The sequence below is a fragment of the Polychytrium aggregatum genome, assembly GCF_025602895.1.
Source record: "Polychytrium aggregatum strain JEL109 chromosome Unknown BJ171scaffold_16, whole genome shotgun sequence".
NCBI classification, from domain to species: Eukaryota; Fungi; Chytridiomycota; class Chytridiomycetes; order Polychytriales; genus Polychytrium; species Polychytrium aggregatum.
Window position 1 is genome coordinate 64,950 of NW_026516218.1, and position 27,750 is coordinate 92,699.

The window sequence follows — 27,750 nt, forward strand, 5'->3', positions numbered from 1 at the left end:
CCACGTGCATGTCCGCGATGTATTCTGGTGAACCACCACCACTCCCACCCCCTCCAAGAGCTCACGGAACTAGTGGGCGGTAGAAGACCACGGCAATCGAGTGCTCGATATGCACAGCGACGACCGTCGCCATGATCCTACATATTTAGCGGACACGCCGGCTGTATTTATCTCGGCCATGATACTCCAAGAGCAACAGAGCCAGGAACCTGGGCGCACATGAAATCTCTGGCATGTTGCGCCGGAGGAGTCGGTCCACACCGGCTCGGGAGCAGACAGGGGCCCCCCGTGATGCTCCGTGTTTAAAGCAGCTCCACATAGTTGCCGGGGACTGTCGTGATACAGATGGCGGAGAGATGTGGAATGCCAAGCGCGGAATGGTGACGCCGACAGAGGGATCAGCGAGTGGATCCGATGTGCGATGTGCGATATGCATCAACAAAAATCAGCCACAGGGATTGGTTGGTTAGCACAAAAACGAGTCGACTGAAGCATGGCTGGAAGCAGGGACGTCCACGCGCAACCTACATAGTCCGACGCGACCATGGACAGAGCCTTGCCACCAGTCCTCCGAGACAAACTCGATATCCAGGATGTTGTCGCCAGCATTGAAATTGAGTTCATTCTCTTCCTGAGCTTCGTAGTCATACTGCATGCGATCAAGCACGCAGACTCGTCCGCGTCAGTATCGTCGAACAGCCTGTCGACAAAGCCAGCAGCATCTGAAGCCAAAGAGTTCTGTTTGAATGCAGCCAGAGCCTCCCAGAACATGCACGGCAGCATACCAGAGCTGTAGCACATCTCCGAAGGGGAGCGGATGTCGGGACAGGAGGGGCTGGGACAGGTCGGATGGGCTGACAAGAAGATGATAGAACGTGAGACGCTCGGGCCGGGGTTTCGGTTTTTGCGCCAAGATGACAGCATCGTGCACAAATTACCTCAGGCGACGCTTCGCGAGCGGGCTGCAGCTCGACATAGTTGGCCGGGAACAATCCACGCTCACCACGGAGATTGGCGCCCTCCCACCAGCCTTCATCGACCTGCACAATATCAGTGATGAGCTCGTTCTCATCGAAGCCGATTTCGTTTGATTCCTCTGCAGCAGGAGACAAATACGGAGGTTACGAACGAGACCCACATAAACCGACGGAGCGCCATCCGTCAACAGGGGTCCGTCGTTACTCCCACGAGCCAGCAAGCGGAGCTAACATACCAGGCTGATATGCATAGAGCGACACGGCAGCGAGCGATGTGGCAGCGGCCTTGGGACGAGCGGGAACTGGATACAGCGGGGAAAGACATAGTATGAGCCGATTAGAACCCATTGCTCTCCCCCATAAACAACGTGCGGCAACGGCAAAAGGACAAACATACCTGGAGCCTGGGTTAAAGCGGCCGCGGCTGCAGCCTGTTCAAGCGCTCGCTCTCGCTCGAGCTGCTCGAGACGCTCCCGCTCTTCCCGCAGGCGGCCAAGACGCTCTTGCTCCTCCTGTTCTTGCTCAAGACGCTTCTGTTCCTCGCGTTCCTTCTGGCGCTGTTGCTCTTCGCGCTCGTGAAGCTGCCGATTGCGTTCATGAAGTTCACGCTCGCGCTCTTCGAGCTCTTGTCGTTCTCGATCTGCAGTCGCCTTCTTCTGCAACTCCTTTTCTTTTTCGGCCTCGAGCTGGTCTCGCTCCCATTGCTCTCGCTCCGCCTTTTGACGAGCAACCCGCTCGGCGTACTCCCGATCGCGTTGAGAGACGGCTGGGGATGGCGCTGCTGCTGCTGCGACTGTGACCTTGGCTTGGGTGCCAGGACGAGGTGGGACCCACTTGGGTGTAGGGCTGGGGACTGGGGCAGCTTGTGGGGCGGTGTATGCCGAGGGAATTGCAGGCTTGGTCTCGGGCTGTTGCGTGGAGCTGAGTCGTCCGGAACTGAGGGGCTGCGGGTTTGTGACGATCGGTTTGTAGGAAGCGCCCTGATGGTATACCACAGATGTGAGCAATCTCATCTCGATGAGAAGCAAAACAACCAGCAAAGCCATCCAGAATAGTACCGAGAAAGCACAAAGCACAAGCACGATCATCCATCAATCGTATACGAGTCCCCCAAGCCGCTCAGCAGCCGGGCAACCAGCAACCAAAGGTGATGCTAACCACTGGCTCCGGCTCGGCATCTCGTGCGGCATTGCCGGCCTCGTTGTGGATCGAGTATTTTGCGCCGGAGCTATCTTTGACCCGCTTCATGATGTAGTTGGGATCGACGTCGGACTCTGTACGAGCGTTAATGTGGACATGGTGGCCCTGGTGCAAGGCGAGACATCAGCCCAGGAGCGTCAGGCCAGAGCAGTTCTTGAGGGCCAGCAACCAAGATGCACAGACGCAACGACGTGACATGCTCGGCCGAGCGGCGATACGCACCCTGAAGAAAGAGATGGCATCATTAACCCAGACATTGAAAAGGCCTTTCTTGGACACTGGAACGCCGTCTCCGAGCTGCGGTCGTTGATGGGGAAGGATGTGTCAGCTCGCGGTAGAACGGCAAGCACTGAGCCGCTGACATGCAGTGATTTGCCCGCCCGTCGATGACGAGCAGCCTCCAGGGCAAAGTTGGCAGACGGCCACCGCAAGACGCAAGCTCAGGGCTCCAACAAGACCACACCGGGGACCGAGATACATACCCACGAGATCAGCACAAATTTGTTGAGGTTTGAGATTGGCTCCTTGACTTGGCAGAAGGCAAACATGACCTTGCCCTCCTCGAACTCCTCTTGGAGCTCCTCGAGGCCACCCTCTGCACGGACAGTGTTGTGATGGATAAGCAGTTGTGTCGGTTGGATGAATATATGAGGGGGAGACTCGGCGCACTTGCGAGCTTGATTTTGCTTCTAGAAGAGCAATCCGGTACGACGCCTTCGCCAAGCGACCAGCCGCATACTCAGCCAGGCTATCGCTTTGAGGACTCACCGCCAGAGCCGATGTATTTGATCTCGGAGACGTTGGCGCCGATGACAGAGTACAGGGCCCAGTTGGTACGGTCAGCCTCGCTCAAGACGGCCGAGTAAGAGGCATTGATGTCGGCCGCGAAGCGAGAGAAATCCAAGTGGGAGGACATGGTGGAGAGTGTGCTCGAATTACAGCAAAGGGGGGAGTACAAAAGGAAAATAGGCAATGGAACGCAAGCGGGCCGATGGGTCGGTGATGTGTCGATGTCTGCAGAATATTCACCGCTGACGCTCGGCGATGCAGGGGATGTCTTTGGCGAGATGCGAGTCGAAGCGGGTTTGCTGGGATGGCCAGGAGGCGCGGTTTTTGCCAAGGGCCGTGAACCCGAGGCCACCAGCAGCCCCGGCACCACGAGCAGGGTATCGTTGCCAAGAAGCCAGCAGACAGAGGAAGCCGGCAGCGAAAGCCAGGGCGGGCTCGAATAACTTGCTGTATCTGGGTTGTGTCCGACGGCACCTCCCGCCGGTTGCGAGTCCGGAAGACAGTGCGAATCTACTCGAGAATCCATTCGGCGAACACGCCAGCCCTCGCGTCTCCACAATCGATGCACACCGTATCCATGCTCGGCTGCGTCGACGATGCGATATAGTCTATGGCAGCCGAGACTCTTGCAGCCCTTGGCAACATGGGATCTCGCAGCCGCTCGCACGTTGTGGACTACATGGGGCAGCGCGGCTGGGTGGGAATCGATGGGAGTGACGGACGGTCATGTATCTATTCTCGTCCAAGCGAAGCAGCAGGTGTGCCATCTCGCATTGTGAACACTGCATTTGCCGTGCAAGGGCATTTGCCGCGCAATGGCGCAAATGAGCGGCAAACCGCAGCCGATTTTCCCTCCAAAATCGATGGGCCCGATGTTCATAAAGTTGGCATCTCGCGAGCGAGTCCGTCCAAGCTATTTCGAGCCATGGCCTTCCTTGGTGTCTCCTTTCCCGCATTGCCGACATTGCCGACATTGCCAATGAGCAACCCCAAAGCCCCCTCCAAAAAGCCCGTCTTGATCTTCCTTTTGATCTCGTGCGTCATCTTCCTTCTTGTTGGCCTTATTGGCAACCCCAATGGACTGCTGAACCAGACCCCTCCTCCCTCTCATGATGTGCCGGCTGTGATCGAGCACACCGATATTTTGGCACCGCCTCCAGTGCCATCGCCCGATCAAGAGCTTGTTGAGCACTCGAGAATGCTCAATGTTCTTCAAACTAAAATGGGCCTGTCCGCAGGAGAACTCAAGATGCTGCTGCAGCACTTTGAAGCCTCCCAGCCCCCCAATCAACCGACCGTCAATACCGAGTGCCAGAGCGATGTGGCATGCGGTCGTAAGGCGTTTCAGAACATTTTTTGGTTTCTGACAAAGTCGGGTGTGCTTCCGGTTGCCGCACCCTGGAGTGGACATCCCGAGAAAAACTTTGACCGAGTCTGGATCGAGGATTTCTTCCGAGAGTACGCCATGACCCATACGAAACCGGGATCGCGATGCCTGGAATGGGGAATCCATTACACCGAGGAGTTTTTCGGCCAAGTCTGTCAGATCCGCGATGCACTTGAATACGGCGGACCCAGAAGCCCTGTCACGCACGCAACCGGTACTACCTTTTACGGAGACGTCCATAGCCTGCCCGAGGAGATGAGCAACACCTTTGACATCCTGATCATCACCCAAGTCCACGAGCACCTCTGGAATCCCATGAAGGCAAACAAGGAACTCTTTCGCATTCTGAAGCCGGGAGGTCTTGTATATGTAACTGCGCCGCACATTTCCGTCTTCCACGGTGTGCCGGACGACTTTTATCGATATACAGTCAATGGTCTGAAGTCGATCTTCATGGACGCTGGATTCGAGTGCCTTTTGGCGAGACCATATGGAAATCTTGGAACAACGGTTGCAACCATCATGGGTTTCGACGTCGATAGCTACACCACAAGTGAGAAGCACTACGCCCCTGCTGAGGATGGGCTCTATTCCGAAGTCATGGGAATCTTCAAGAAGCCACTTTAATTGTGTCCGGTACTCGCGATGAAATCGCCGCGATCACAGCATGGTCGAGTGAAGTTCGCCAATAAAGTGCTCTCTGTCACTGGCATCACGGCTGGGAGTCTGGGAATGTGCTTCACCGAATAGCTGTTCGAAATGTGAATGAGACACCCAGATTCTCATGGTCGAGAAAAAGCAGTCTTGTTGGTTTACAAATTGTTGAACGACAAGTGGGGCACACCGTTTGTCTCGGCCAAAATACGGTGCTGAGGGAACCACACCGTACTCGGCGAAGAGCCCGATCCAGCGTGGCCCAGAAACGACCCCTGGTTTCCTCCACACGCCTTCGCCACCCGCTCTCACAACCCTCGTCTCCAAGCATCAACATGCGATCGAAGGGATTCAAGCGTTCGAATGAACCAGAGTCGACCTCCGACGACCCTCGAGCGAAAGCGATGAGAGCCGACCCGGCACCCACCACAGACTCGATATCCATCGCAGACCTGGTACCCACCGCAGACTCGATATCCATCGCAGACCTGCGTCAACCTGGCCAGAATTGTGCCAAGTCCTTGAATGCCGATTCCATTCAGGGCCACTCGCTGCCTTCATGCTCGGGGTACGATCTCCTCATCATCCTCATTCGCAACCACGCCTTTGTGAGGACTCTCGGCCTCCCGTCGCTCAACAGACTCCCCCGGCTTGCCCGGCAGTTTGCGGACATTCTGTCCCTCGTTGCCAACGACCATTGGATGGATCGACTTTACCACCACCTGGAAATCACCGACCCTGCTGTATATCAGATTGCCAGCACAAACAGCAGGGTTGTTATGGAAGGGATATGCGCCCTTCGCACACGCAGCGGTGGCTATCCTCAAAGCCGTGCGGCCTATCAGAAGGAGATCTTGCTTTGGTGGGCCTATGCACTGTCGCCAGATCTGGAGAGCGACTTTGGAAGCCTTATCGACGATGCAGTCACCAAGGGAAGCCCCCATCACTGCCTCGACAACGTTGATACAAGACCAGACAAGATCAGCGCACTGAATCTCCAGGATCAGTTTCGACTCTTTGACTGCCTGCAGATCCTGCGAACAAAATCCTGTCCGACATGCATTCGGAACATACGGCAACATCAGTTGCGCGGAGCCTGCATTATTGCTCGCTTCGAAAACCACCCTCTCCACATTCCTGAGCACATGTCCCAACTTCTTCCACACGAATACCTCCGGTTCGAAAGGAGCCAAGTCACCAAGCTGACCCTCATCGACTGCTCCTTCGAATCCCTTTCGGGTTGGCCGCAGGCCTTGAATGCTCTAAAGTCTCTCACCATCGTTAGGACGTCGATGGGACGTCCGATCGAGAATCTCAAGAGCATGCCGTTTACACCCAGATTGGAGTGCTTGGTACTTCCGGACACATTCCGAAGCTTCGCAGGTGCTGATGACAATCTGACCTCCCTCAAGACACTCGATCTTGGCGCTTGCACTCGTCTCACGTCTCTGAAAGACATGACTCCGCTCCCAAAGCTCCAAAGGCTCACGCTGCCACGGTCGAGCCACAGTCTGGTGGATGTCCCAGACTGGATCGGCAAGGTGAAAGTGTCCAAAAAGTGAAGTGGAGGACGCTTTTTATTGAGCTGAAATACACCAGCTGCTTGGAGAGTGTGCTGAAAACAACCGGGATGCAAAAGTGCATGGTCCGGGAATCGAACCCGGGTCTGCCGCGTGGCAGGCGGCAATTCTACCACTGGACCAACCATGCGAGCTTGACCTTGATCTCAACTTTTGGATCCACAGGCACAGGCTCTCCGTCGCACTTTTATCAACAAACCGCTCAACACTCTCAACCAACGACCCCCTCCACATGCCCCCGACCCAAACGGCCATCAACGAGATGGCCATAGACACCTCGGGCAGCTCTGCTGCCCAAGAACCAGGCCAACCGGACGAAAATCGCAGCCTAGAAAGCAACGGCCATCAGGTCAGTAGCGCCAATATCACCGAGGCCACCGAATCAGCACCCACCAAAAAGCACCGCAGGGATGGTGAGCCCATCCAGCTGCACGTCGGTCGCAAGAAGACCGTCGAAGAAATTATCGAAGAGCTCTATGCAGATTCGGCAATCTTTCCCAACCCGCCCGACGTGGTTGAAGAAAAGAAGTGGGCCCTCTCGATCCTCGAGAAGGCCAAGAACAACACTCTCACCGACCAGGACTTCATCCCGGTCGATTTCAAAGACATCACCTACCGCCGCTTTAGGTTTGTCTTCGCTCTGAAGGCAGACCAAGTTCAATGCTCCCGTTGCAGAGGGAGCAAGCCCCCCGCCTGGCGTATCGACGACGCCCAGCACTCGGTCGTCTGCAAGAACATGCTGATGAGCCCGGACGCCGCCACCAAGGTGGAAGAATGCGGGAAGCATTTTTCCATCCTCGTATTCTGGGGCCTGATGACCCGCCATGACGAAGCCGGATGGAAGCTTTTCGAACAACGGGCCTCCCTCGCCGATGCCAGGGCTGTCGGGAAGCGCGTCTGCGCCACCGACATGCGCAAGAAGCAGAGTCCACAACAGCAGCTTCAGCACATCCAGAGTGAGCTTCTCAAGAAAGCTCAGAAGATTAACGAAGAACTCGCCAAGCTGGACCTCAGCAAACCCGAGGAAGTTGCTAGACTCAAGGCCCTGACCCAGAGCGCCACCGAGTGCATGCAGACGCTCGCCTCCGAGCTGGAGCATGCGTCCCGGGCCATCTCGGAACGCCCAGCTCCGACATCCTACGCAGCAGCCGCCCAGCGGGGTGCCAAGAAGCAGCCCGACAACAAGACAATCGACGCGCGCAAGCTGGCGGCCCTCGAAAAAGTCCACCAGGAGGCCGATGCCGGCAAGAAGAACGAGGCCATCGGCGCCATCCTCCGCGGCCGTGACCCCACCGACGGCAAGTGGCTGGTGCCCAAGACTGCCACGCCATTCAGGATGATCAGATCCTCGGTCCCTGTCGAGGAAGGACCCTTAAAGGATAGGATGGACAACGCCGCTTGGGTTTACGTAAAGGGTATCCCTCGGGGTAGCTACCGCACGATCAGACAAGCTTTCAAGGAGAAGGGCTTTGCCACCAACCAGATTCTCAATATCAGCTTTGTCAACAACAGCGTCTGTGAGTTTGTTCTCAGAGACAAGAGCTCGAGAGAAGAATTCTTGAAGCACATTACGGACATGAAATTCACTGAAGTCGCACAAATAGACGTGTCAAACTTCACCGAGGCCGAGAAGGAGTCCAAGAAGCTCCAAATCAAGAGCTTCATTGAACGCGCTGCCAGGATATGTGCGGAATCCAATGACCTCCTCACGGCGACCTTGTACCAACGGAAGATGAACGACCCAGCCGTCGCCGAGCAGATCACTGCTAAGGCGAAGGAACTGGCTCGCAACAAACCAGGCCGCCAAGAAAAAGGCGGACGCGAAGGAACCACTCCTCCCCGCAAATGATGCAGCCCCAACCTACGCCCACTATTAGGTTCGCGACCCTGAATGTCTGCGGACTTGAAACCTCTATACACGAGGTTATCGAAATGGTAAAAGCAAAAGACCTCGACTTTATAACAGTCCAAGAAACGTGGCTCAAACCACAGCAATCCATCGGACCTTACAAGAACCTCATAGTTTTCGAAACCCGAGAGCCATATGTCTCTGTCGACGGCCTCGCAAGAGGCACCGGAGGAATCGCCCTCATTCGGAACCCGAAAACCACCAACCTCGAAGACTTTAGCAACTTCCGCGTTGGACCTCATCACACGAGCATCTGGTTCAAGTTCCGAGGCATCGTCTTTGGATCTTTCTACCTCAAGCCTGCTCTATCAGCCAATGCGGCAGCCCTGCAAAAGTTCCGAGAAGCCCTGTCGGCCATCAAGACCAACACCACAGAAATGAACAATCCTATCCCATCTGTGATCATGGGCGACTTCAACACCCGCATGGGCCAGACAAGCAGAGACACCCATGAAACCGCCAACCGTTTGCAACCACTGCGGACAGCTGTAGCGGGTGGCTTCCTGGAATTCGTGGATTCGACCAACCCCACGGGGCAACACTGGACCCACGTCGTCAACGGGAAGAAACCACAACACTCAGTACTGGACCTCTTCTTTGTCTCGACGGCACTGAGACACAACGCCAAGACGGTGACGGTCCACTCCAACGACACCTGTAACTCAGACCACCGCATGGTGTCGATGGAACTTGAATGGAACGCCGCCAGAGAGCCTGCCCGCCCACCAATCCTCGTGTGGCGAACCAACAAGCTCGAAGATCCCGAAACCCTCCAGCAATACACGGAAGCCTTTAGAGTCCACCACCCAGTAGTCGTAGAGCAGATCACACAGCTGGGAACCCGGCTACCACAAGAGGACGGACCTATGGCACGCGAAGACGCCGAAGCCCTCGTTGAATCTGGGTGGAATATCATCAAGAACCACGTCACAGCGGTGGCACAAATCGTCATTGGGAAGCGAAAGAAGGATGGCCCGGCTCCCCGCAACGGCTTTTGGACCCCGGAAATGGCTGACATCAAGAAACGACGAAACACGGCTTATCGAATCGTGAACCAGTCCCCACAAGGCTCGAGAATCCAACTGCAGGCCATGGCCGACTACGAAAACATGAACAACAAACTCAAGGACCTCATACGACGACAGAAACGCGCCTTCTACAACACCTGGGCCCAGTCTCTCTCCACCAAATCGGACTCTGAGCTCCTCAAGGAAATCAGCAAGCGAGACAAGGTCAAAAGCGGCTTCTTCAACCGGTCGATTCTTCCGAACGACCAAGACAGCATGGACCAGTACCGGGCCCACTTTGGGAACATCTCAAGTCGTCTCGGTGTTCAAGAAGCCAACGATACACCGCGTCCTCAGGAAATACTATTCAGTCGCCTCTTGGGCCGCGAAATCACAGCAGAAGAAGTAAAAACAGCCATCCGACGCATGGGGAAACACAAGGCCCCTGGGTCCGACGGGATCAGTGCCGAGCTCCTACACCCAGTAACCGACCAAGTCTCGGATTGGCTGCGTCAGCTCTTCAACTGGTGCATGTGGACCGGCATCGTCCCTCAAGAATGGAATGTCGCCATCAACCACCCCATCTGGAAGAAGAAGGGCGAAGAAGAGGACATCAAGAACTATCGCCCGATCTCTCTGCTACAAGTTGTCCGAAAGGTATTCGAAAGGATCTTACATAGCCGACTCCTCCAGGAGATGGGCCCCATCGACATCTCCCAAGGAGGCTTCCGCAGCAACAGGGGAACCCTGGACCAGGTATTCGCACTCGATTCAATCGTCAAGTTCCTACAGAACGACGGCCACACCCCGTGGATCGCGTTCATGGACATCAAAGCCGCGTACGACTCAGTTGACCGGGATCGGCTCTGGCACAAACTCGAGCAACGAGACATCCCCCCGCATACCATCCGCATCCTACGCGCGCTCTTCGACAACGTGACCACCGCTGTTCTCGTGAGCGGCACCAAATCCCGGCCGTACTGGCTGGAGATCGGGCTGCTGCAAGGGTCGGTTCTTTCACCCACCCTCCACAGCCTCTTCATGGATGACCTCGCACAGAACCTACGAGCAGTCACATCACCCAGAATAGGGAACCTCATCATCAACAATGTCATGTACGCGGACGACATGGCGTTGGTAGCAAAAAACCAAGAAGACCTCCAAAGACTTGTTGACATCTCCGAAGCACACGCAGACGAAAACAATTACGCTTTCTCTCCGACCAAATGCGAAGTGCTTACCGCGGAAGCAAACCCGACCCCAATCACACTCAAGGGAACACCTCTTAGCTTCGTCACCAGCACCTACAAGTACCTCGGGGTGCAGTTCGGCCCTGATGGCATCGACGCAGAGGCCCACGTCACTCAACTAAAGCACAAAGCCCAGTTCCGAACCAAAGAGCTCAAGGAACACGGCATCTTCAGCAAGTCAGTCTACCCTGGACTGATCGTCAAAATCTACAAGGCTTTCATCCGGCCCCGTCTGGAGTACGGCCTTGCCATCGTCAACATGAAGGGCCCGATAATGAACACTCTACAGGGGTGCATGCTGGACACACTGCGATCGGCACTCAACATCCGCCAGAACGCGTCTGGTCCGGCTGTCATGACAGCCACAGGAATCTACACCATGGCGACCAGAAAACAGATACTGATGATCAAGTGCTTCGGACGGTGGTTCGACAGGAAAGACGACCCAGGATATCTTGGATCCCACGTGCTCAAGTACATCACCGAGTTGCCCCCAAGAAACCCAAACAAGAAGATACTCTCCAAGCTGACCGGAAGCGCCGCATGGAAGGAGCTCGAGAGACAGCACCGAGACTCCCCAGACAGAACAAGACTGGACCTGTTTGAATCTGGAACTGGCACCGGCACACCCATCAAGAAGGCGGTGATCGTTCACAGTTTTGAAAAAGAGCGGAAGCCCGAGAAAGTAATGTCGATCGCAGGCACCTACAAGTGGGAAGGCGACCCCATCCTGACAGCGCGGATGCCAGTAGCAACAGTTGCCCAAGCAAGGAGAATGCTCCTGTGGCGAGTCGGGTGTTTCCCACCTAAACCCGACAAGGAGTGCAAAAAGACCGGACCCAACGGCCCCAAGGTGTATGTCAACAGAAAACATGCAGCAGAATGTGTCCGAGCCAAGGACCGACTCGAGAAATATGTTCACCCCACATCGATCCCCGAAGGCATCACCTACATCGACCTTGCAATCGACGCACTCCCCAAGTTGGCTCGAGTGCCAACAAGACCACTCACCACCGATCCTGAAAAACAGAGAAGATGGCGTGCCAAGCGCAGCCGAGTACTGAACAACAGACCAGCGATCTGGCTGGATGTCGTGGCGGTGCTGGATGACATCGCAACCAAATGTCTGTCGTGGACAGCGGCCCCTCGGGCTGACCAATCGCAGCAAACAAGTACCTGAGAAAGAAACCCTCCCAGACGCATGAGCAGACACTTGGACAGGGAAGCCGGAGCTGGAGTCCCAAACTGTCACTGAATGGATGAGTTCGGCAAAACTTGACATCGCCGTCCCTCCGCAAACAGGCCCCATGGGATAGAGAGCTGTACACCGACGACCCAAATGTCCCGGTTGGCAAAGCCAACACCCAGTGCCAGAGCCCAAAAGGGACGCTAAGGCAAAGTCTTTAATAAAGACCCACCTATTGACTGGACCAACCATGCGATGGTTGATTGATTCCAATTTGTATATATCCCCTATCAAAAGCAGTCGGCTTCGATTGATTGTTGGCCATCGCCTCTTGGCCCATGAGATTCGCAGTCATGCCCACATCGACCATCGCCGCCATGGCTGTCGCAGCAGGAGGCGCAGCTTCTCTCCTGCCAGACAAAGAGGCCGTCCGTCGGTCCTTCCGCCTCTACAGTCACCAGCCGCGAGTTGACCCAAGCTCCCTATGCCAGATTATTGTGTCCACCCTTGCCCATCCTTCTCGGGCGCATGCAAAGCCATTCCCGCAGTTGCGATCGAGGGACCACGGCTGCTGTTGACGCCCTTCGACGAGTCGATCACGGAGGAGGAATCCAGGACTCTGTATCAGTATTCGTGTGTTGACCAGGATCTCTATCGATGGATGCGATTTGACCCTCGCTCCGGCTACGATGTCTACCGCAACCAGCACCTGATTGGGCGATGGACCCGGAGTGCCGATCGCCTTCCTTTCATCGCTCGCGACAAGCACACCAACGAGATTGTGGGCATCAACAGCTTTATGAGCATCAACGGCAACGACAAAACCATCGAGATCGGGCATATCTGGACGGCCGGCCCCTTCCAGGGTCAAAAGGTGGCCCTGGAGTCCACGCAGCTCCTCATGCGATATGCGATGGACCTTGGCTTTGTGCGCATCGAATGGCGAGTAAGTGTCGCTCGTTGGCCTGGCTTTTTCTTCTTCTTCTTCTTCTTCTTCTTCTTCTTCTTCTTCTTCTTCTTCTTCTTCTTCTTCTTTGCTCTGCAACTTTCTTTCTCGTTGCTGCCAAAGCACACAGCTGGCTCCAGCTCCCCATACTCACGGACACTCACCTCTGCGATGCGGGCTGCAGACCCACCACAAAAATGTACCGAGTCAAAGGACCGCCGCCGCAGCCGGGTTCACATTCGAAGGTATCTTGAGGAAGCAGCGGTTCCTCAAGGGCGAGACTCAGAACACGTTCTCATACTCTGTGATCGATGACGAGTTCGATGCTGTGCGCAAGACCATCGATGCTGTTTTTGTGACGCTGAGGCCGATTGAGCGACGTCCAGTCCCGGGCTTAACCGGCGAATAAATTCAGTGCGGGTTTGGATCAGATCGGACCGCAGACCCTTGGCTGGAGGACAGGGCGCACATGCGGGTGCGGCTGCAAGTCGAGATTGCTGGTGTGAGAGTGTCGGATTCGAGATCGAGAAAAGCGCGGCGGGCAAAAATGGTTTCGTCCGGGATCGAACCGGAGACCTTGAGTGTGTTAGACTCACGTGATAACCAACTACACCACGAAACCCGAGCACTGTGACAATGCCTTGATTGTACTGCGAGCGCCGTGTAGATATCCCAAAAGCACCACAAACGACCGGATGGAAACGACCGGATGGAAACGATGGCACGCCGCTCTTCGGACAGAATCAGCGCTATTCAGTCCACATGCATGTATTGTCCCGCTTCGATTTAGGCGGGCTGGAACGAGCTGGCGCGATGAAGAAGAAACAAAAATTGCACAAGCGGTTGAGGGAGATAGGTGACGTGGTGATCAGGCGTTGTGTGTGGTGTGATGCGATCGCAATCCGATCGGCAGATAGAATGTGCTACCATCGCCCACGATCTGCTATGCTTCCTTGTCTATGAGGCACACATCTTGCTTCCACGTTGGCGCCTCTGTCGTGGGGGCCGCAAAGGACTCGGTCAACGGGCTTCCATGAATCGACTCATTCTTCGAGCGCCTCTTGATGCGGACAATCGTGGTTGTCGTCGTGGTTGGGGTTGGGGTCACGGTTGTGGCTTGGGCCGAGGTCGAGGTCGAGGTCGGCTGGCCTCCTGCAGGTGATGGCGATGGAGGAGCGCTTTCCTGCAGGACCGCTGTCGCGACCAACGTGCTTGTGTCTGATGCAGTCGTTGCCGAAGTCGCGAGCATCGAGGCCGAGGTCGTTCGCTCTATCCTTCCAGGAACTGCGGTGTTGATCTGTAGCGTCCGTGATTTGTCATCGGCAGACAGCAAGCGATGGGCTGGTGGAGTCTGCTGCGACAGCGGCGGCCCAAAGTCCAGTTCGACCTGCATCGACGGCCTTATCGAGCCGTCATCTGAGTACAGGTCGTCGAGCTCGCCATCATCATCAGAAAACCCATCCTGGGACATGGCCTCCTCATCGAACTCGGTCATGCTTCCAATCTCCGAGTCCATGAAAGTCGACGCTTCGTACTCGCACTCCTCGGTGTACCGCGCCAACGCATCCTGATAGTGCGCGCGAAAGTTGAAAGTGCTCATCAGCTCTTTGTCATTGACAAGCGGGTGTAGCAAAAGTTGGGATGCAGTCGGCCGTTGTTCGTGGTCACTGTGGTGTCCAATTTGATTGCCGAGAAAATAAGCATGAGCAAACAGTCGCCACATGGACAGCGAGTCAGTCCAAGGATGTACCAAGGAGTCGATGGGTGCGAGCGGACCCGACAAGCGGTGCAATGCGAAAGCCGCACGCAGGGTTTTGGAGAAGACCGATTCTCGTCAAAAGTGGCAACGGATGTCTGATCACTTACAGAGTGAAACACTTCTCCAAAAAGTCTTTGGCCTCTGGTGTCAAGTCGTCCGGAACCTCGGGGCTGTTGCCCTTGCCGAGTCGCCACATTGTTTGCATTTCGTCAAGCCGGCCCCAAGGGTGGTGGCCCGTCAGCATCTCGAGGCACACGCACCCCAGACTCCAGATATCGACCTTGGCCGAGTACCCTTGGCTGCCCGAGACCTTGACCACCTCCGGAGCCATCCAGAAAACAGAGCCCTGCACAGACATGTGCGAGTTGTAGCGGTAGGCAATCGCACTCTCGTACTTGTCCTTCTTGGAGGTGCCGAAATCGCTGATCTTGACCGTTCCGTCGTCGACAACAAGCACTGTTGTAAATTTGCAGAGGCACACCGTCAATACGCGACACTCGGAGAGGTGACTAGGCACGGTTCCGGCTCCCCTCGGTGCCGCCACTGGCACCGGTCATCTTCTCGAGCCCGCTCAAGCTGCACACACGCAGCAAAGGACGCTTTCGAGTGTCTGTGCCCATGGTATTGTCCAATACATTCGCCTGTGCCATACTAACCATTTGCTCCCTTGATATCTCGATGGATGATGCGCTGGTCGTGGAGATACTCGATGCCACGCAGAATCTGGCACGTCAAGAACTGAACCAATGGGACGCTGAATTTGCCGATTTTCGTGAGCAAACTGGCGATCGAGCCGCCCGAGACGTACTCGAGCAAGACATTCATTTTGTTGTCCCTGATTTCAAAGTCTAGCGCGATATTGACTTGGTCAGCGACGGAATTGTCTGAGGGGGGGGGAGGCCATTTGTGTTCGCTTGGCAAACTCGAGGAAAAGGAAGGGGCTCGACCTCGACCTCGACCTCGACCTCGACCCGCTGCATTCTAATGCCGCCAAGTCGATGCATCTCGCATCGGGCGCAATCCGATACAGTGATGCATGTAGCGGCCCCACAACCGCGACAGTGTAGGATTTGCAGCATGATATTGGCCCCCGCGTCGAGACCCCCGCACAGATCTATGCCACGACATTGGTCATCTGGACTCACCAAGATATCGAACGATGTTGACATGGCTCAGTTCCTTCAGAATATTGATTTCCTTGTGCAGGGCGTCCACCATCTTCTGCTGGACCTTGAGGCGCTGCTCCTCCATGCGATGCCCGGGCTTGGCTTCGCCAAAACCGACACCGAGCTCGACCTGCTTCACAGCCAGCAACTCGCCGGTTTTGGAGTTGACACCCAAGTAGACGGACCCAAACGAGCCCTTCCCAAGCAGCACACCGAGTGTGTAGGTAATCTGACAATGCGGTGCCGACAGGCGAGCTACCGAGGTCGACGCCGCCACAGCATGGTCGCTGCCCTTCAGCGATGCGACAATACCCGACGTTGCTGCCGAGCTGACAAGGGTGTGTTGGGATGGCGGCGGCCGCGCTGGGCTCATGCGCCCTGCTTCGAGCCCTTCGTCGAATGAGTCAGGCTCGGACGTCAGTGGTGATGCAAGGCAGACCGATGTGGCACTAGACGATGTGGCCCAGCTCTCGGTGCTCGGATTGCGCTCGCGCGCAGGTGGATTGTGCACAGAATTTGCCTCTCGCAGCCGGGAGCTGGAGTACCGTGGCGAGAGCTGGGGGCTCGATCGTTGATGGAGTAGACCCTTGGAAGGCTCAAGGTTTGTGGCAGCTGGGGCGCTGGATGGGTGAGTAGCGAACTGCTGTGGCTGCTGGGATGCGCGCTTGACGGGAGAGAGAACGGTTCGAGAGTATCGCCAAGCCGTGGTGCGAGGAGCGCTGACAGTGAGCTGCACTGCATCGGAGGTTGTTTGGGTGCTTGGTGTCTCTTGCGAGTGCGGCAGTGAGTTGACTGACACGAGGTCATGTGCAGATAGTAGTGGTGGAGATGGCTCCGACGGAAGCAACTGCACCTCGGTGGAGAGCGAAACAGACTGAGCGGGCGCAAGTGTGGTTGTAGGTGCGGGCGCAGGAGCCTGGAGAGATCTAGGTGCTGGCTGGAGGGTTTCCATGGATGAGGGTACTGCCAAAACATGCGGCAAATCGACCGAGGGAGATGTGTAAGGCGATCGTGGGCGAGGCTCCGACAAAGGCGTCGCATCCGTGAGTTTGCTGTCGACCAAGCCCGAGTCCGGCGCGACGGCTGTCTTGGGCGGCTGTCTTCTTTGAGAACTCTTTCGGCCGATTGGAGGAAGCGGCGAAGCCAAGCCGGACGGTGCCGGCTCATCGTTGTGAGAGATGCGGCTGAGGCGAGACAGCCGCATGACAAGCTGCTCCTGGGTCGTGCGGGTGTGGTACTTGTTGACCACGGTATCCTCGATCATGTCTTTGGGGCGCTCTAGGAGTGTGCTCTCATGGCTGTGAGTCGGTGACTGAGGAGGGCGTCCCTCGGGGCTTTGACTGGACTCGACGCCTTGCGACACATCGCCTTCGCGCTTGAGGGATGGGAAGTAGATCTCCAGCTGATGCAGAATGTGTTCACTAGGCGGCCGCTCGCCAAAGTAGGCCGGCTCTTCGTATTTGCGAGATGGTGCAGTGAAGGCCCGGTGGACCGGCGCTTGGGCCGAATCGGGCGGACTCGACACATCCGTGCGCAGATTTGATCGCCGGAGAGGCGAGCGGATGCTGGCGGCCGTCGCATTCACAGAGGCACCGGGCGATTTGATGCTAAAGTGACGAGAGATTTTGGTCCTGGAAAGGGCTTTGGCGGCTGGAGAGGCAATGGTGCCCGACTCATCCAGAGTAGCGTCGAACGGATGTGGGCGCAGCCTCGTTGCAGCCGAGACGGAGGCGGGCAGCGACTCTGGATTTGCAACAGGGCCTGGATGTGTGAGTGCAGCAGAGAATTCAGAGACCGGCGGGCTTTGAGCTCCGTTTCTTGGGCCAACGGACGGTGGCTGGGCGGCGGAAGCCGGCTGGGAGTCGTCCTTCGAGGGCACAGGCGGAGCGCCGGCAGGATGGTTTGGGACAGACGAGCTCATCGGAAGCGACGGGTCCTTGATCTGGAACCGAACTGGAACGACGGCCTGGCGGATCTCTGACTTTTGCGGTCTGATGGGGACGGTGATTGCCTTCTGAGGTACGGCCTTGGGTACAAGCGCATCCGTTCCGAAAAAGTCGGCGAGCGATTTGGATGCGTTGTGGGAGACCTTTCTGGGTCGTGCAGCCGAGGCTTGAAGAGGGTCGACGAGGGCGTTGGCAGGCAGCGACGGCTTTGTGGGCGAGCCGGGCTCGGTGGTGATGGGATGGATATTCTTTCGGAGGATCAGCGATGCGGCCTTTTTGTGGGACTTGCAGCGGGCGACGAGCTCCGAGTCGTCGAGATAGCGCACTGGAACAGGACCCGGGAGGGAGGGGGTGCAGGACAGGGTGCGCCGACGGGGATTCGAGCGGGAGGATGCAATGCAATGCGATGCGACAGGTTAGACGGATGCGACGGATGCAACAGGCACGACAGGCTCGATGCAGCCGGGGATGGATGCAGGCCGAGCGAATCGAATGCCCTGACGATCACCAAGACAGAAAAACAGACGGCAACAGCGCACTGTCGGGCTGTCCGCCCAACGGCGAGCGCAGCCGGCGCCGCAGCGGCGCGGTAGCACAACGCCGCTGTCCAGGCAGCCGCCATGAAAATGCCACAGGCCCCCACAGGCCCCACAGGCCGCTCAGTCCACACAGGAGGACGGCTCGCTCTGCCTGCTGCTGCTCACCTTCGCTGAGCTTGCCCGACGGATCCGTCAGATAGACCCCAAAGTACTCTTCCTCGCTCCTGGAGATGTTAAACTCGTTGAGGATGCGGATGCGGATCTCGCTGGCGTGGCCGCAGTCGCGCAGATTGATTGCCAGCGTGCGCTGGTTCGGACCAGTTACCCGGACTTCGTCCTGGCCGCCCAGCCAAATCCATCACCATCCCCACCAGGGCAGAAGCAGAGGCCGTGTGTTAGTGTCGGGACTATTGTTAAGCTCTTTCGTCAGGGCTGTTGTTGTTGTTGTTGCTGTGTTCTGGGATCAGGGCCCCCTTAATCCCACCAGGTCCTGGCCATATCTCTGTGGCGACATAATGCTGTCTGCCCGGCTCGGGTACTCACCTCTCCAAGACGGTCGTCCTGCAGCGCCGTGACGGTTCCCGGTCGGAGGTGTGAGTGTTAGAATGTGTGAGTGCTCGGAAGTGTGAGTGCTCGGAAGTGTGCTGGAACACAAATCCCCAAATGCAGCTTGGGACTGTGGCGGACCAGCCGACGAGGGAAGCAGCCGCATTCTGATCTCGATATCAATGCAAATGTTGATGCCGATGTCGATGCCATGCCGATGCCATCGAATACCTTCAGCCCGGATCCCCCCCGCCTAACGCCCTGCCTTCTTCATCCCCGTATACACCGCAGCTTCTCCCTCCCTCCCCCAACACCACCCGATCCAAAACCTTACCTGGGAGCAGACTCGGCTCTTGTTGTGCATAAGCTTGTGGGTGAACCGCTCGAGAAAGGACGGCGCTGATGCCGCCTCGACAGGATCTGGTCCTGGGGTCGCTGCGCTGCACGCGCTTGTTGGGGTCGTTGATGCCATTGTGCCTTCGTATCCGAAAAAGTCAAAGATATCGGGGCTCTTGGAGGACGGCGACGTCTTCTTGCTGGTCCTGGTGAAAGACATGCCGTCGTTGCGCTTGGCCGACGACGATCGCGGCATGATGCCGGCCAGGGGACTGACGCCGGGCCCGCTCCCGGCGAGATCGATGGATCGTCCCGACCTGCTAAAGGCGTATGACGCCGGAGCAGCATCTGGTGCTGGAGCAGGGCCGGCCTTGGAGATTTCTTCGGCAGCGGCAGGCGACGGGATCGCTCCGGGGGCGGTGGCCCCTCGTCGATGGATCGCCAAGCGGGGCAGGGGATTGCGATTATGACGGCCCAGCTGGATCGGCCGCACCGATGGAGGGGCATAGATCGGCCCGTCCGTTGGCCGGAGAGCGTCGAGCTGGCCTTCGGTGGCAAGCGATGTCGAGGGAGAGATCGATGGCGGCCCCGAGTAGATTGAGGGTGCAGAGTAGACCGAGGGCGAGGCGCCGGTATAGATCGCTGGCGAGGATGCCGAGCAAAGGAATGGGGCCGAGTGGCTCGCAGAAAGATTGACGCCGGCGTGGGTCGTGGTGAAGCCGGCAGCATTATGATGGCTTAGGGAGGGGTTGGCATTCGGGTAGCTCGCCAGGAGACTGACGTTTGGATGGCTGGGTCGTCGCGGGACTAGCAGCGAGGCAAATCCGCTGGTCGAGCCGACAGGTGTGGGAGGATCGAAAGGCAAGCTTGGTCGGCGTGCTCCCCCGGCGCTGGGGCGAACGGCAGCTGGGATCTGGAAGCCGTCGGCGATTGGGGTGAGTGGTTGCGCCGAGCGAGGCCGCTGGAGCTCTTTGGCATGGGCGACCGGGGGGTATTCCGCCAGTCCGGGCGCATCAGCATGCTTGCCGAGAGCAGGCCCTGGCTGGTCGACGACGAAGGTCCTTGTCGGGCGAACATCAGGGGCCATCTCCAACCCGTAGTCCTGCTTCAGGTTGCGCACAGCCTTCATGAAGCGCACAATGTCGGCGGTCGAGACCCTGCCCTCGCAGAGCTCCTTGACATCCGAGTACGACAGATCAACGAGCACCCGGCCGTCAATGTCATACTCGAGCAAAATGGGCACAAACGGAGAAGCCAGCCCGACGTCGCTGATCCAGTTCTCGACCTGCTGGACGGACCATTGCAGCAGCATCTCTCCGAGCGGGATCTCTCGCTGGAGGTCGTCGGTGCTGAGGGGGCCCCGTGGCGAGGCCGAGGCCGATGCTGATGCTGATGCTGATGCTGATGCTGACGGTTGTGTGCTAGCGTCGATCCAGTCTGCACTGGTATTGATCCGGAGCGAAGGGTGCATGGCGTTGCTGACCTGACGACGAAAGCAATCAACAGAACCGATCGAGCGGACTCGATGGGGGCAAAGGCGGACAGCAGCAGATGCAAAAAGTAGTGGAGGGAGGAAACGAATGAAAGAAGAAAGGCAAACAAGCCGATGAGAGGGCAGGTGCTTGCGAGAGGAAGTGTGCTTGTGGGAGAGCAGATGTCGGCCAGAGGGATACCCCGCTGCGAGTAAATACCAGAGGCGATGCGAGAGGGTTGATCCAAGCAAGACAGCGAAAGGAGTGCTCAAATGGCCGAGGCAGCTGAGGTAAACACTGGCAGACAAGCAGTGAACGGGAGGCAGATGCAAGGGAGACGGCGGCGGGGAGGGGGCGGGGAAAGGAAGATCTGCGGTGTGGGAAGCAGAGATCCCAAGGCGAGCCCGCGGGACCAGATTGGACCAGATTGGACCAGATCGGACCGAGATCGCAGACGAACGACCCGAGTCGATATCGGGGGGGGGGCGGAATGCCGAGGGAATGCCGAGGGAATGCCGAGGGAATGCAGAGGGAGTGCAGAGGGAACGATGGTGGCGACAGAATCAGGCCGGGTGGGAGTCCGCTGATCGGCGGACCCCAGCCAGATGCAAACGAAGAGCGATACGACTGTCGGAAATTGCCCGGGAATGATCTCAAATAACAACTTGTGTGTTTTCAAGTAACGATTTGGGTGTGTTTTCAAGTAACGACGTGAGTGTGTCTCCAGGGAAGTGCCCGAGCGAGCCCAAGCACAATCCCACCAGAGTCCAGCAGGGCTCATCAGATGTGCATGGTCGTCGGCGGTGTCGACGGATCAATCGCCGTGGGAAGCGCCGATGGCCGATGGGCGATATTGTGTCTGGGTGCCGACGGCGATTCTCAGCGCCAACGATTCTATCAGCGATATCACATTCTCATATGCAATATCACATTCTCATATGCAATATCGCATTCTCATATGCAATATCGCATTCTCATATGCAATTTCACATTCCCGTTTGCAATATCGCATTCCCGTTTGCAATATGATAATATCGCCCCCCAATTCCATCCCCTGCCCCCCACCACGTTTTTTGGGGATCGCCGCCATTGTGCCGCCCGCACGCTCGGCAAAGCCTGTTCGGCACGGCTTCCTGTTTCGGGATCTTGTGCGCCCCCACGCCCGCAGGTCTCAGCGAGGAGTGGCAATCCCACCCGCGAAAAAAGAAAACCTCGTCGGCCGTGATCATCGCATTGCTCTTCTGCAGACGCCATCCAGCGGGCATCATCCAGCGGGCTCAATCCTGCGGGCATCATCCTGTGGCCTCCCTGTCTGCTCCCCTGCCTGCTCTTCGGAGGCATCGCACGCATCTGCCCTCCCTGCCCCTCTGCTGCCCTCCGTCAAGCCTGTGATCCAAACCCCCAGCGTTATTCTCGCCCTCGACTCCATCGTGGCCGCATTCCTTTACACCATCCCCGTCTGGCTGAACCCTCTCGGCTCTCCATGACCTCATTGCCGTCGACTCTGGCCCTGGCCCTGGCCTCGCTGCGTTCCTCTTGGTCGACTGCCCTCTCGGCATCGCCCTCGATCGCCGCCCATGTCCTCCCGCCGCGCCCGTTAGCAAAATCCTCGTCGAGTTCGCCAGACCCAAAGCCAGGCCCAAAGCCAGACCCAAAGCCAGGCCCGAGTCCAAACCCAGACCCTGCCCTTGCCGCTGCTGCATCGCCCGAGGACAACCCGGATCGCCAGCTCGACCAGACCCTGGCATCGCAGATCCCTTCGTCTCCTCCGCCGTCGTCGGCGCCATCGGCTCCGTCGCCTCCGTCCCGCACCCCGCCGCCATCGGCAAAATATCCCTGGGCCCACGAAGGATTCATTTCTCACGCCCATTACCGGGTGCCCAAGTACCCGATTGTACTGTGCCACGGTATGGATCGCAGCCGGTGCTCGCCGAGACCGAATCTGCGTTGGCCTACATTGGGCGGAATCGCATTGAATCGCATTGAATTGCACTGCATTGCTCGCTTGCTTGGCGCACCTGTTCTTTGCTTTGCTGCAATGGGTGCTCTCATGCACGCCATTCGCTCCATAGCGAGGTCCGTTCGCCCGTCCTCGCTGCTTCATGACTCTCATCCATGAGCGCACCACACCCCTCCCTCGTCTCTGGCTCGATGAGCTTGCGTTTCTGCGTGCCACTGTCCTGCTCGGACAGACGCATTCGCTGCGAGGGCCACACCGCCGCATCTTGATCCCTGTTTACTGCTGCTGCTACACTCCAGTGGCACCGCTCCAATGGCACCACTCCATTACCACTTCTCCACTATTTAATAGCCTACATCGATCACAGCGCCTTCCCTCCCGCCGCGGGGCTCCGAATCAGGGCTCGAAGCGTCGTTAGCAGCAATCGCGCCATGGAGCAGAAGGATGCCTCGGTAAATCACCGGCCCGCTCTGGTCGTTACCAGCCTGTCCGTGCATCCGTCTGGCCCGAGCGGTGCTTCAGTGCCGTCCCTACTCCGAATGCAGGGTTCAGGATAAATCGGCCAAGAACCTGTTTGGGCCAAGACTGCCTTCGTGCCGATGCGATCTCGACGCTGCCCTCGATTCGTCCTCGCCCCGGGATCCCTCCGATCCTACTTGCTTTCCGACCCTACTTGTTTTTCGATCCTGTCTGTTCCTCAGCCGATTTCCGCCGTGCGTTCGGAGTGCCCTTTTTACCGGCCATTTCTTCCTGACAACATCCTCGGGATCCACCTCCCTCTGTTTGATCTTTTTCCTGTGCTGCTAGATTGCCTTGCGATCTGCGCTTCGTACTTTGCCGCTGCCCAGATCCACCAGCCAAGTCACTCACGGCCTGTGTTTTCTGTCGCTAGGTCTCTTTGGCTTTGACAAGCTCGGCCCCGAGTCAATTCCGTTCCTGCAGATCCGATATTGGCGAGGCATAGCCGATGCCTTGCACGACTTGGGCTGCGAGGTCCACATCACACGGGTCCCAACCGTCGGTGCCATCCGAAACCGTGCCCACGAGCTGAAACGGTTCCTGGAGACTAACATGAATGGCAGGCGCGTCAATCTGATCGCCCACTCGATGGTACGCCCATATCCACGTCGATTCGAGTGCATTCGCTTGCTGCATCGCAGCTCGCTCTGGAAAGGGCCTTGCTCCTCGTTGTTGGTTTGCGCTGGTACCGCCGGCCCCACCACAAACCACCTCTCGCATCGCATGCGTGGCTTCGTCTCACCGGTCGCTGCTCTTCTTCCATGACGAACACTTCAGGGCGGGCTCGACTGTCGCTATCTGATCACCCATCTGCCCTCGACCCAATATTCGGTCGAGTCCCTGACGACCATCGCTACACCACACCGCGGCTCTGCATTCATGGACTGGTGTCGGGACTCGTTCGGCGTCGGTGCCCACGATCCCATCCCACCCGACTGCGCCGTCTCGGAGGCGCTCTTTGGAGTCAAGCTGCCCGGCGACGTCTCTTCCAGCTACACATCTCCTGACGCCCTCTGCCAAGACACGCTGCAGCCCAACCACTCACTCGTAGATGCCAAGTTAGTGGTCTCGGCAACCACACATCCCGTCATCAAGTACATCATGTCGCCGCTTGACGCCCCCGCCTTTGGGAACCTGACTCGGGACTACTGCCGCATCTTCAATCTCGCCACACCCGATCGCGATTCGGTGCGATACTTTTCTTATGCGGCCGTCACGAACGTCAGCAAGCTGGCCCCGCTTTATTTCTCGCACCAGATCCTCAACAAGATGGAGGGCGTCAACGATGGCCTCGTCAGCCTCGATAGCGCAAAGTGGGGCGAGTTTATGGGTGCGGTCGACTGCGACCACTGGGAGCTTATCCCGCCCAAGGTATGCGTCGAGGCTTTCGCTACCTGGATCCGTAAGGCTCGATACTAGTAGAGCTGCGCGAACGAAAGGAGATGACGCTGCACAGGCTTCTCTATTGTTCTATGTTCGCGGTGTATCGCTCGTATTGTTGCCATGTCCTTGTTGCGAGGAATCGTTGGTGCATGCACTAAAGACTGCCCATCGTTTCCTCTCCCACGCTCGTACTAGATCCGCGGTCTGTCATCCAGTTTTGGTATCAAGCGTGGCACGGCCTTCAATTCGATCGAGTTCTATCTGCAAGTCGTCAGCAACCTGGCCGAGAACGAATGCTGACACCGAGCTGAGCTCAATCTCCATCCGTCAACATCCGAGACTGCTGCCGCGAGTTTGGCTGCTGTCTCGGGTCGCCAATGCTGCCCAGATCGCCTGCTCCTACTTGTGTCTTTTCGGGCCCGCTCTCTCCCGCCCCCCCCCCATCCGCAAATCGAATATTTTGGAACCCTCCCGCCTCGGTTCTCGCCCCCCCCCACCACTCCTTCCCCCACTTTGCTACTATAATTTATACATTTTGGAGTGCCTCTCTCTGCTGGATTTGATCGGAGCCGTGAGCAGTTATCCCTTGTCCCTCCGTCCTGTGATCTCCAGATTCCGCCCTTGACCCTTCCGGCCCTCCCTTATCCCCTCCGATCCCCAGCGTCCATGTCTACTTCTATATGGCTGCCCAAGGCTCCCTCGGCATCCCCTCTCTACCCGGCGGCTCGCCCACTCCCACTTCCACTTCCACTTCCACTTCCACTTCCACTTCCACTTCCACTTCCACTTCCACTTCCACTTCCACTTCCACTTCCACTTCCACTTCCACACCCTCGCCGCGTTAAGTTACAGCCAATCCAATAAAAAGCAGGTTTTGGTCATTGAACAAATGTGTTGTTGCCTCAACACATCGCGCTGGCCATGACCATTCAGTGATACGTTTCTGGAACTGAATCAAGGACGCTTTCTCCCAAGCGACTGTCCCGTTTCTCTCTGGATCGAATGTATTTGATGCCTTTCACCACCATCACCACCACCATCACCACTACCACCACGAACGAATCATACGATCTGTCGTAAACTTAGAGGTGACCCCGTCTTCCTCTCCTTGGCCCTTCCCTCCTCCCACATCTTCTCCATACCACGCTGGAAAAAAACAACATTCCTTCAATATTGCTTGTCAAAGTATTGTGGCAGACCTGTGAAGTGGGAGGGTCGATGCATATGGCAGAGTATGTGACAGTGCAGGGAGCAGTCTTGGCTTGAAGAACAGGCCGAGCAGGGAAACGCCTCTGCATCCTATTTCATGGCCCGGCTCCTCCAGGTCCATCTTGACCTTCATGGTGCAGATCATCACACCACCAGCAGAGTCTGACTGATCCTCTCCCCCAACTCACCAGCATCCAGGGACCACCTCCATTCTCACTCGATCTCCACCAGACCTCTGTCGACTCACCTGCACAACCAACACGGACTCTGTCCAACTCCAACAACCATGTAGTACATCTACCGAGATATCCCGCTGCTGCTGGAAGGCGCATGGCCCGTGCTTCAGACCGTTCCTCCCCGCCAAGTATGCCAGTAATCTTGCTGGTGTCAGGCCCTCATTAAGAGCGATCCAATAAAAAACGGGACACCCAGGTTTTTGACCATTCATCGAATATTTTGTTACCCAAAACCATCGCGCGCTGGCCATGACCATTCGCCACACATCCGACTTTCGCACCGCCGCATTGCGATGCTACGCCCTCATCCATAGCCTGCGTAAGGTCGCCTCCATATTCAGTGTATCCAAGAGCACCATCCATCGATGGCACCGAGGATGCAAGCTGGATGACCCATCCCGGGTCCCAGCTCGCAGATCCACTTTCTTCGAGCAGGCATGTCCAGTCATTCGCACCCTGATTGAACAGGACCCGTTCCAGACTGGTCCTGTGTTGCGATGCAAGCTCGAGTCCATCCTCCAGAGGAAAGTATCACTCTCACTCTGCCACACTGCCATCCACCGAGCAGGTCTCTCACACAAGAGGGCAACACACCTCTACAAGTCCAAGCGACTGGATGAGCGAGTGGCACAGTTCAGGGACCAGGTCCGCTCCATCGACCCGCGGCGATTCGTTTTTGTCGATGAGACGGGGATCAGGAAATCCATTTTCCCTCTCTACGGATACTCACCGAAGGGTGCTCCGCTTCGCCAGCGCAATCACATGAAACACAAGTCTGTCTCGGCTGCATTTGCCATCAACCACTCTGGTGTGCTGCATCGCATGTACATCCCCACATCATTCAAGACACACTCGATGGTCGAGTTCTTTGATCGAGCGACCTTCCCAGACGACTCTGTGATTGTGATGGACAATGTCAGCATGCACAAGACAAGGGCTGTCCTGGACTGCATCGAGCGCCGAGGATGGTCAGTGATCTTCACCCCACCTGCCTCGCCCGACTTCAATCCCATCGAGAACTTCTTTGGGATTGTGAAGCATCAGTACAGGAAGGTGGCAGCGCTGAATGCGTCCGAGGGGTTCAAGATCGGGATGGTGACCCTGTTTGAGTCTGCCGTTCGGAGGGTGCTTCCAGATGTCTTCCCACGGCTGATTGAGCGAGCGATGCGCTTCTGGGGTTGAGTTCCCTCCAATCAAGCCGCCGTTTTCGCGTTCACATCCCTGGCTTGAACCTCTCGGCGATTTTTGAACAGGGTCACTTCCCAACCAGCCCGCAAAGACGGGCTCCTGCTCTCGGGTATAAATGTCCCACCTTCGTCCTGCTGCTTTCTTCCCTCATCTCGCCTTGATCGGATCATCGCGCTATTGTACGATAAAAAAAAAGTCTCTGCTCTGACCAGTACCACTGGCAGGCATCCAGCATCCTCTGCCCCATGCCTCCGAAGCGCAAGGGTGCCGGTGATGGCCAGCCTCGGCCACCCAGGCCCAAGAAAGCCAAGTCACAGTCGGAGCCTGTCTCTGGTTCGTATTCTGACCCCACGCATGCTTGGTCGTCTGTTGCTCCATCGCTCACCACCACTGCTTCTGCAGATCCAATGGATGTCGATCCCACCGAGCCTGGTCCATCTACTTCCTCGAGTACCGGCAAGCGATGTCCCAAGTGCGATGGCACCGATCACGAACGTTGCAACACCAGCAAATGTCCCAAATACCGGCCCCTCAAGAGTTCTGTCGTCCCACTCGTGGATGGAAGGTCATCCGCCCTTCAGTTCAGCTGCTTCAAGCAGACGATGG

At 57.1% G+C, this 27,750-nt stretch overlaps 5 protein-coding genes and 2 non-coding genes across 7 annotated transcripts; 3 read left to right on the forward strand and 4 right to left on the reverse strand.

Annotated features, from left to right (window-relative positions):
• Nucleotides 1–144: 144 nt before the first annotated feature.
• BJ171DRAFT_502534 (uncharacterized protein) lies at nt 145–3,444 on the reverse strand. The gene is made up of 10 exons (XM_053110769.1): nt 2,946–3,444; nt 2,660–2,772; nt 2,400–2,474; nt 2,136–2,282; nt 1,375–1,957; nt 1,214–1,279; nt 939–1,096; nt 786–854; nt 529–649; nt 145–331 (listed from the first exon to the last, which is right to left on the reverse strand). Exons 1-10 carry the CDS (start codon nt 3,091–3,093, stop codon nt 303–305), a joined length of 1,509 nt encoding a protein of 502 aa, XP_052967059.1. The 5' UTR covers nt 3,094–3,444; the 3' UTR covers nt 145–302.
• A 370-nt stretch (nt 3,445–3,814) lies between these two features.
• On the forward strand, nt 3,815–5,060 carry BJ171DRAFT_502535 (uncharacterized protein). The gene is made up of 2 exons (XM_053110770.1): nt 3,815–4,001; nt 4,205–5,060. Exon 2 carries the CDS (start codon nt 4,216–4,218, stop codon nt 4,978–4,980), a length of 765 nt encoding a protein of 254 aa, XP_052967060.1. The 5' UTR covers nt 3,815–4,001; nt 4,205–4,215; the 3' UTR covers nt 4,981–5,060.
• Nucleotides 5,061–6,646: 1,586 nt separating this feature from the next.
• BJ171DRAFT_t124 lies at nt 6,647–6,717 on the reverse strand. The gene has a single exon. It is a non-coding gene; the product is annotated as a tRNA-Gly (tRNA).
• Nucleotides 6,718–12,391: 5,674 nt separating this feature from the next.
• On the forward strand, nt 12,392–13,397 carry BJ171DRAFT_502541 (acyl-CoA N-acyltransferase). Its single transcript, XM_053110771.1, has 2 exons — nt 12,392–12,885; nt 13,070–13,397. Exons 1-2 carry the CDS (start codon nt 12,424–12,426, stop codon nt 13,292–13,294), a joined length of 687 nt encoding a protein of 228 aa, XP_052967061.1. The 5' UTR covers nt 12,392–12,423; the 3' UTR covers nt 13,295–13,397.
• Nucleotides 13,398–13,433: 36 nt separating this feature from the next.
• Nucleotides 13,434–13,507, reverse strand: BJ171DRAFT_t123. The gene has a single exon. It is a non-coding gene; the product is annotated as a tRNA-Val (tRNA).
• A 993-nt stretch (nt 13,508–14,500) lies between these two features.
• BJ171DRAFT_423649 (kinase-like domain-containing protein) lies at nt 14,501–16,183 on the reverse strand (the record flags this gene model as incomplete). Its single annotated transcript, XM_053107612.1, has 4 exons — nt 14,501–14,552; nt 14,752–15,100; nt 15,301–15,492; nt 15,790–16,183. Coding segments are annotated over 4 exons (987 nt in total), but the record flags the coding sequence as incomplete, so codon positions are not given.
• Nucleotides 16,184–21,846: 5,663 nt separating this feature from the next.
• On the forward strand, nt 21,847–25,270 carry BJ171DRAFT_567636 (Alpha/Beta hydrolase protein). The gene is made up of 5 exons (XM_053113478.1): nt 21,847–22,556; nt 22,961–23,122; nt 23,502–23,719; nt 23,906–24,499; nt 24,707–25,270. The coding sequence occupies exons 1-5, from the start codon at nt 22,133–22,135 to the stop codon at nt 24,809–24,811; spliced, it is 1,503 nt and encodes a 500-aa protein (XP_052967063.1). The 5' UTR covers nt 21,847–22,132; the 3' UTR covers nt 24,812–25,270.
• The last annotated feature ends 2,480 nt before the right edge of the window (nt 25,271–27,750 follow it).

What these genes read in the sequence shown, in the direction of transcription:
- BJ171DRAFT_502535 (XM_053110770.1), top strand. Translation starts at nt 4,216, where the DNA reads ATGCTGCTGCAGCACTTTGAAGCCTCCCAGCCCCCCAATCAACCGACC.
- BJ171DRAFT_502541 (XM_053110771.1), top strand. Translation starts at nt 12,424, where the DNA reads ATGCCAGATTATTGTGTCCACCCTTGCCCATCCTTCTCGGGCGCATGC. An exon ending in TTGTGCGCATCGAATGGCGA is followed by an intron (nt 12,886 to 13,069) that starts GTAAGTGTCGCT and finishes TGCGGGCTGCAG; the next exon opens with ACCCACCACAAAAATGTACC.
- BJ171DRAFT_502534 (XM_053110769.1), bottom strand. Translation starts at nt 3,093, where the DNA reads ATGTCCTCCCACTTGGATTTCTCTCGCTTCGCGGCCGACATCAATGCC. An exon ending in ATGCCATCTCTTTCTTCAGG is followed by an intron (nt 2,283 to 2,399) that starts GTGCGTATCGCC and finishes GCCTTGCACCAG; the next exon opens with GGCCACCATGTCCACATTAA. An exon ending in CTCGCGAAGCGTCGCCTGAG is followed by an intron (nt 855 to 938) that starts GTAATTTGTGCA and finishes TCTTCTTGTCAG; the next exon opens with CCCATCCGACCTGTCCCAGC.
- BJ171DRAFT_567636 (XM_053113478.1), top strand. Translation starts at nt 22,133, where the DNA reads ATGACCTCATTGCCGTCGACTCTGGCCCTGGCCCTGGCCTCGCTGCGT. An exon ending in CCCGATTGTACTGTGCCACG is followed by an intron (nt 22,557 to 22,960) that starts GTATGGATCGCA and finishes ACTATTTAATAG; the next exon opens with CCTACATCGATCACAGCGCC. An exon ending in ATCTGATCGCCCACTCGATG is followed by an intron (nt 23,720 to 23,905) that starts GTACGCCCATAT and finishes CGAACACTTCAG; the next exon opens with GGCGGGCTCGACTGTCGCTA.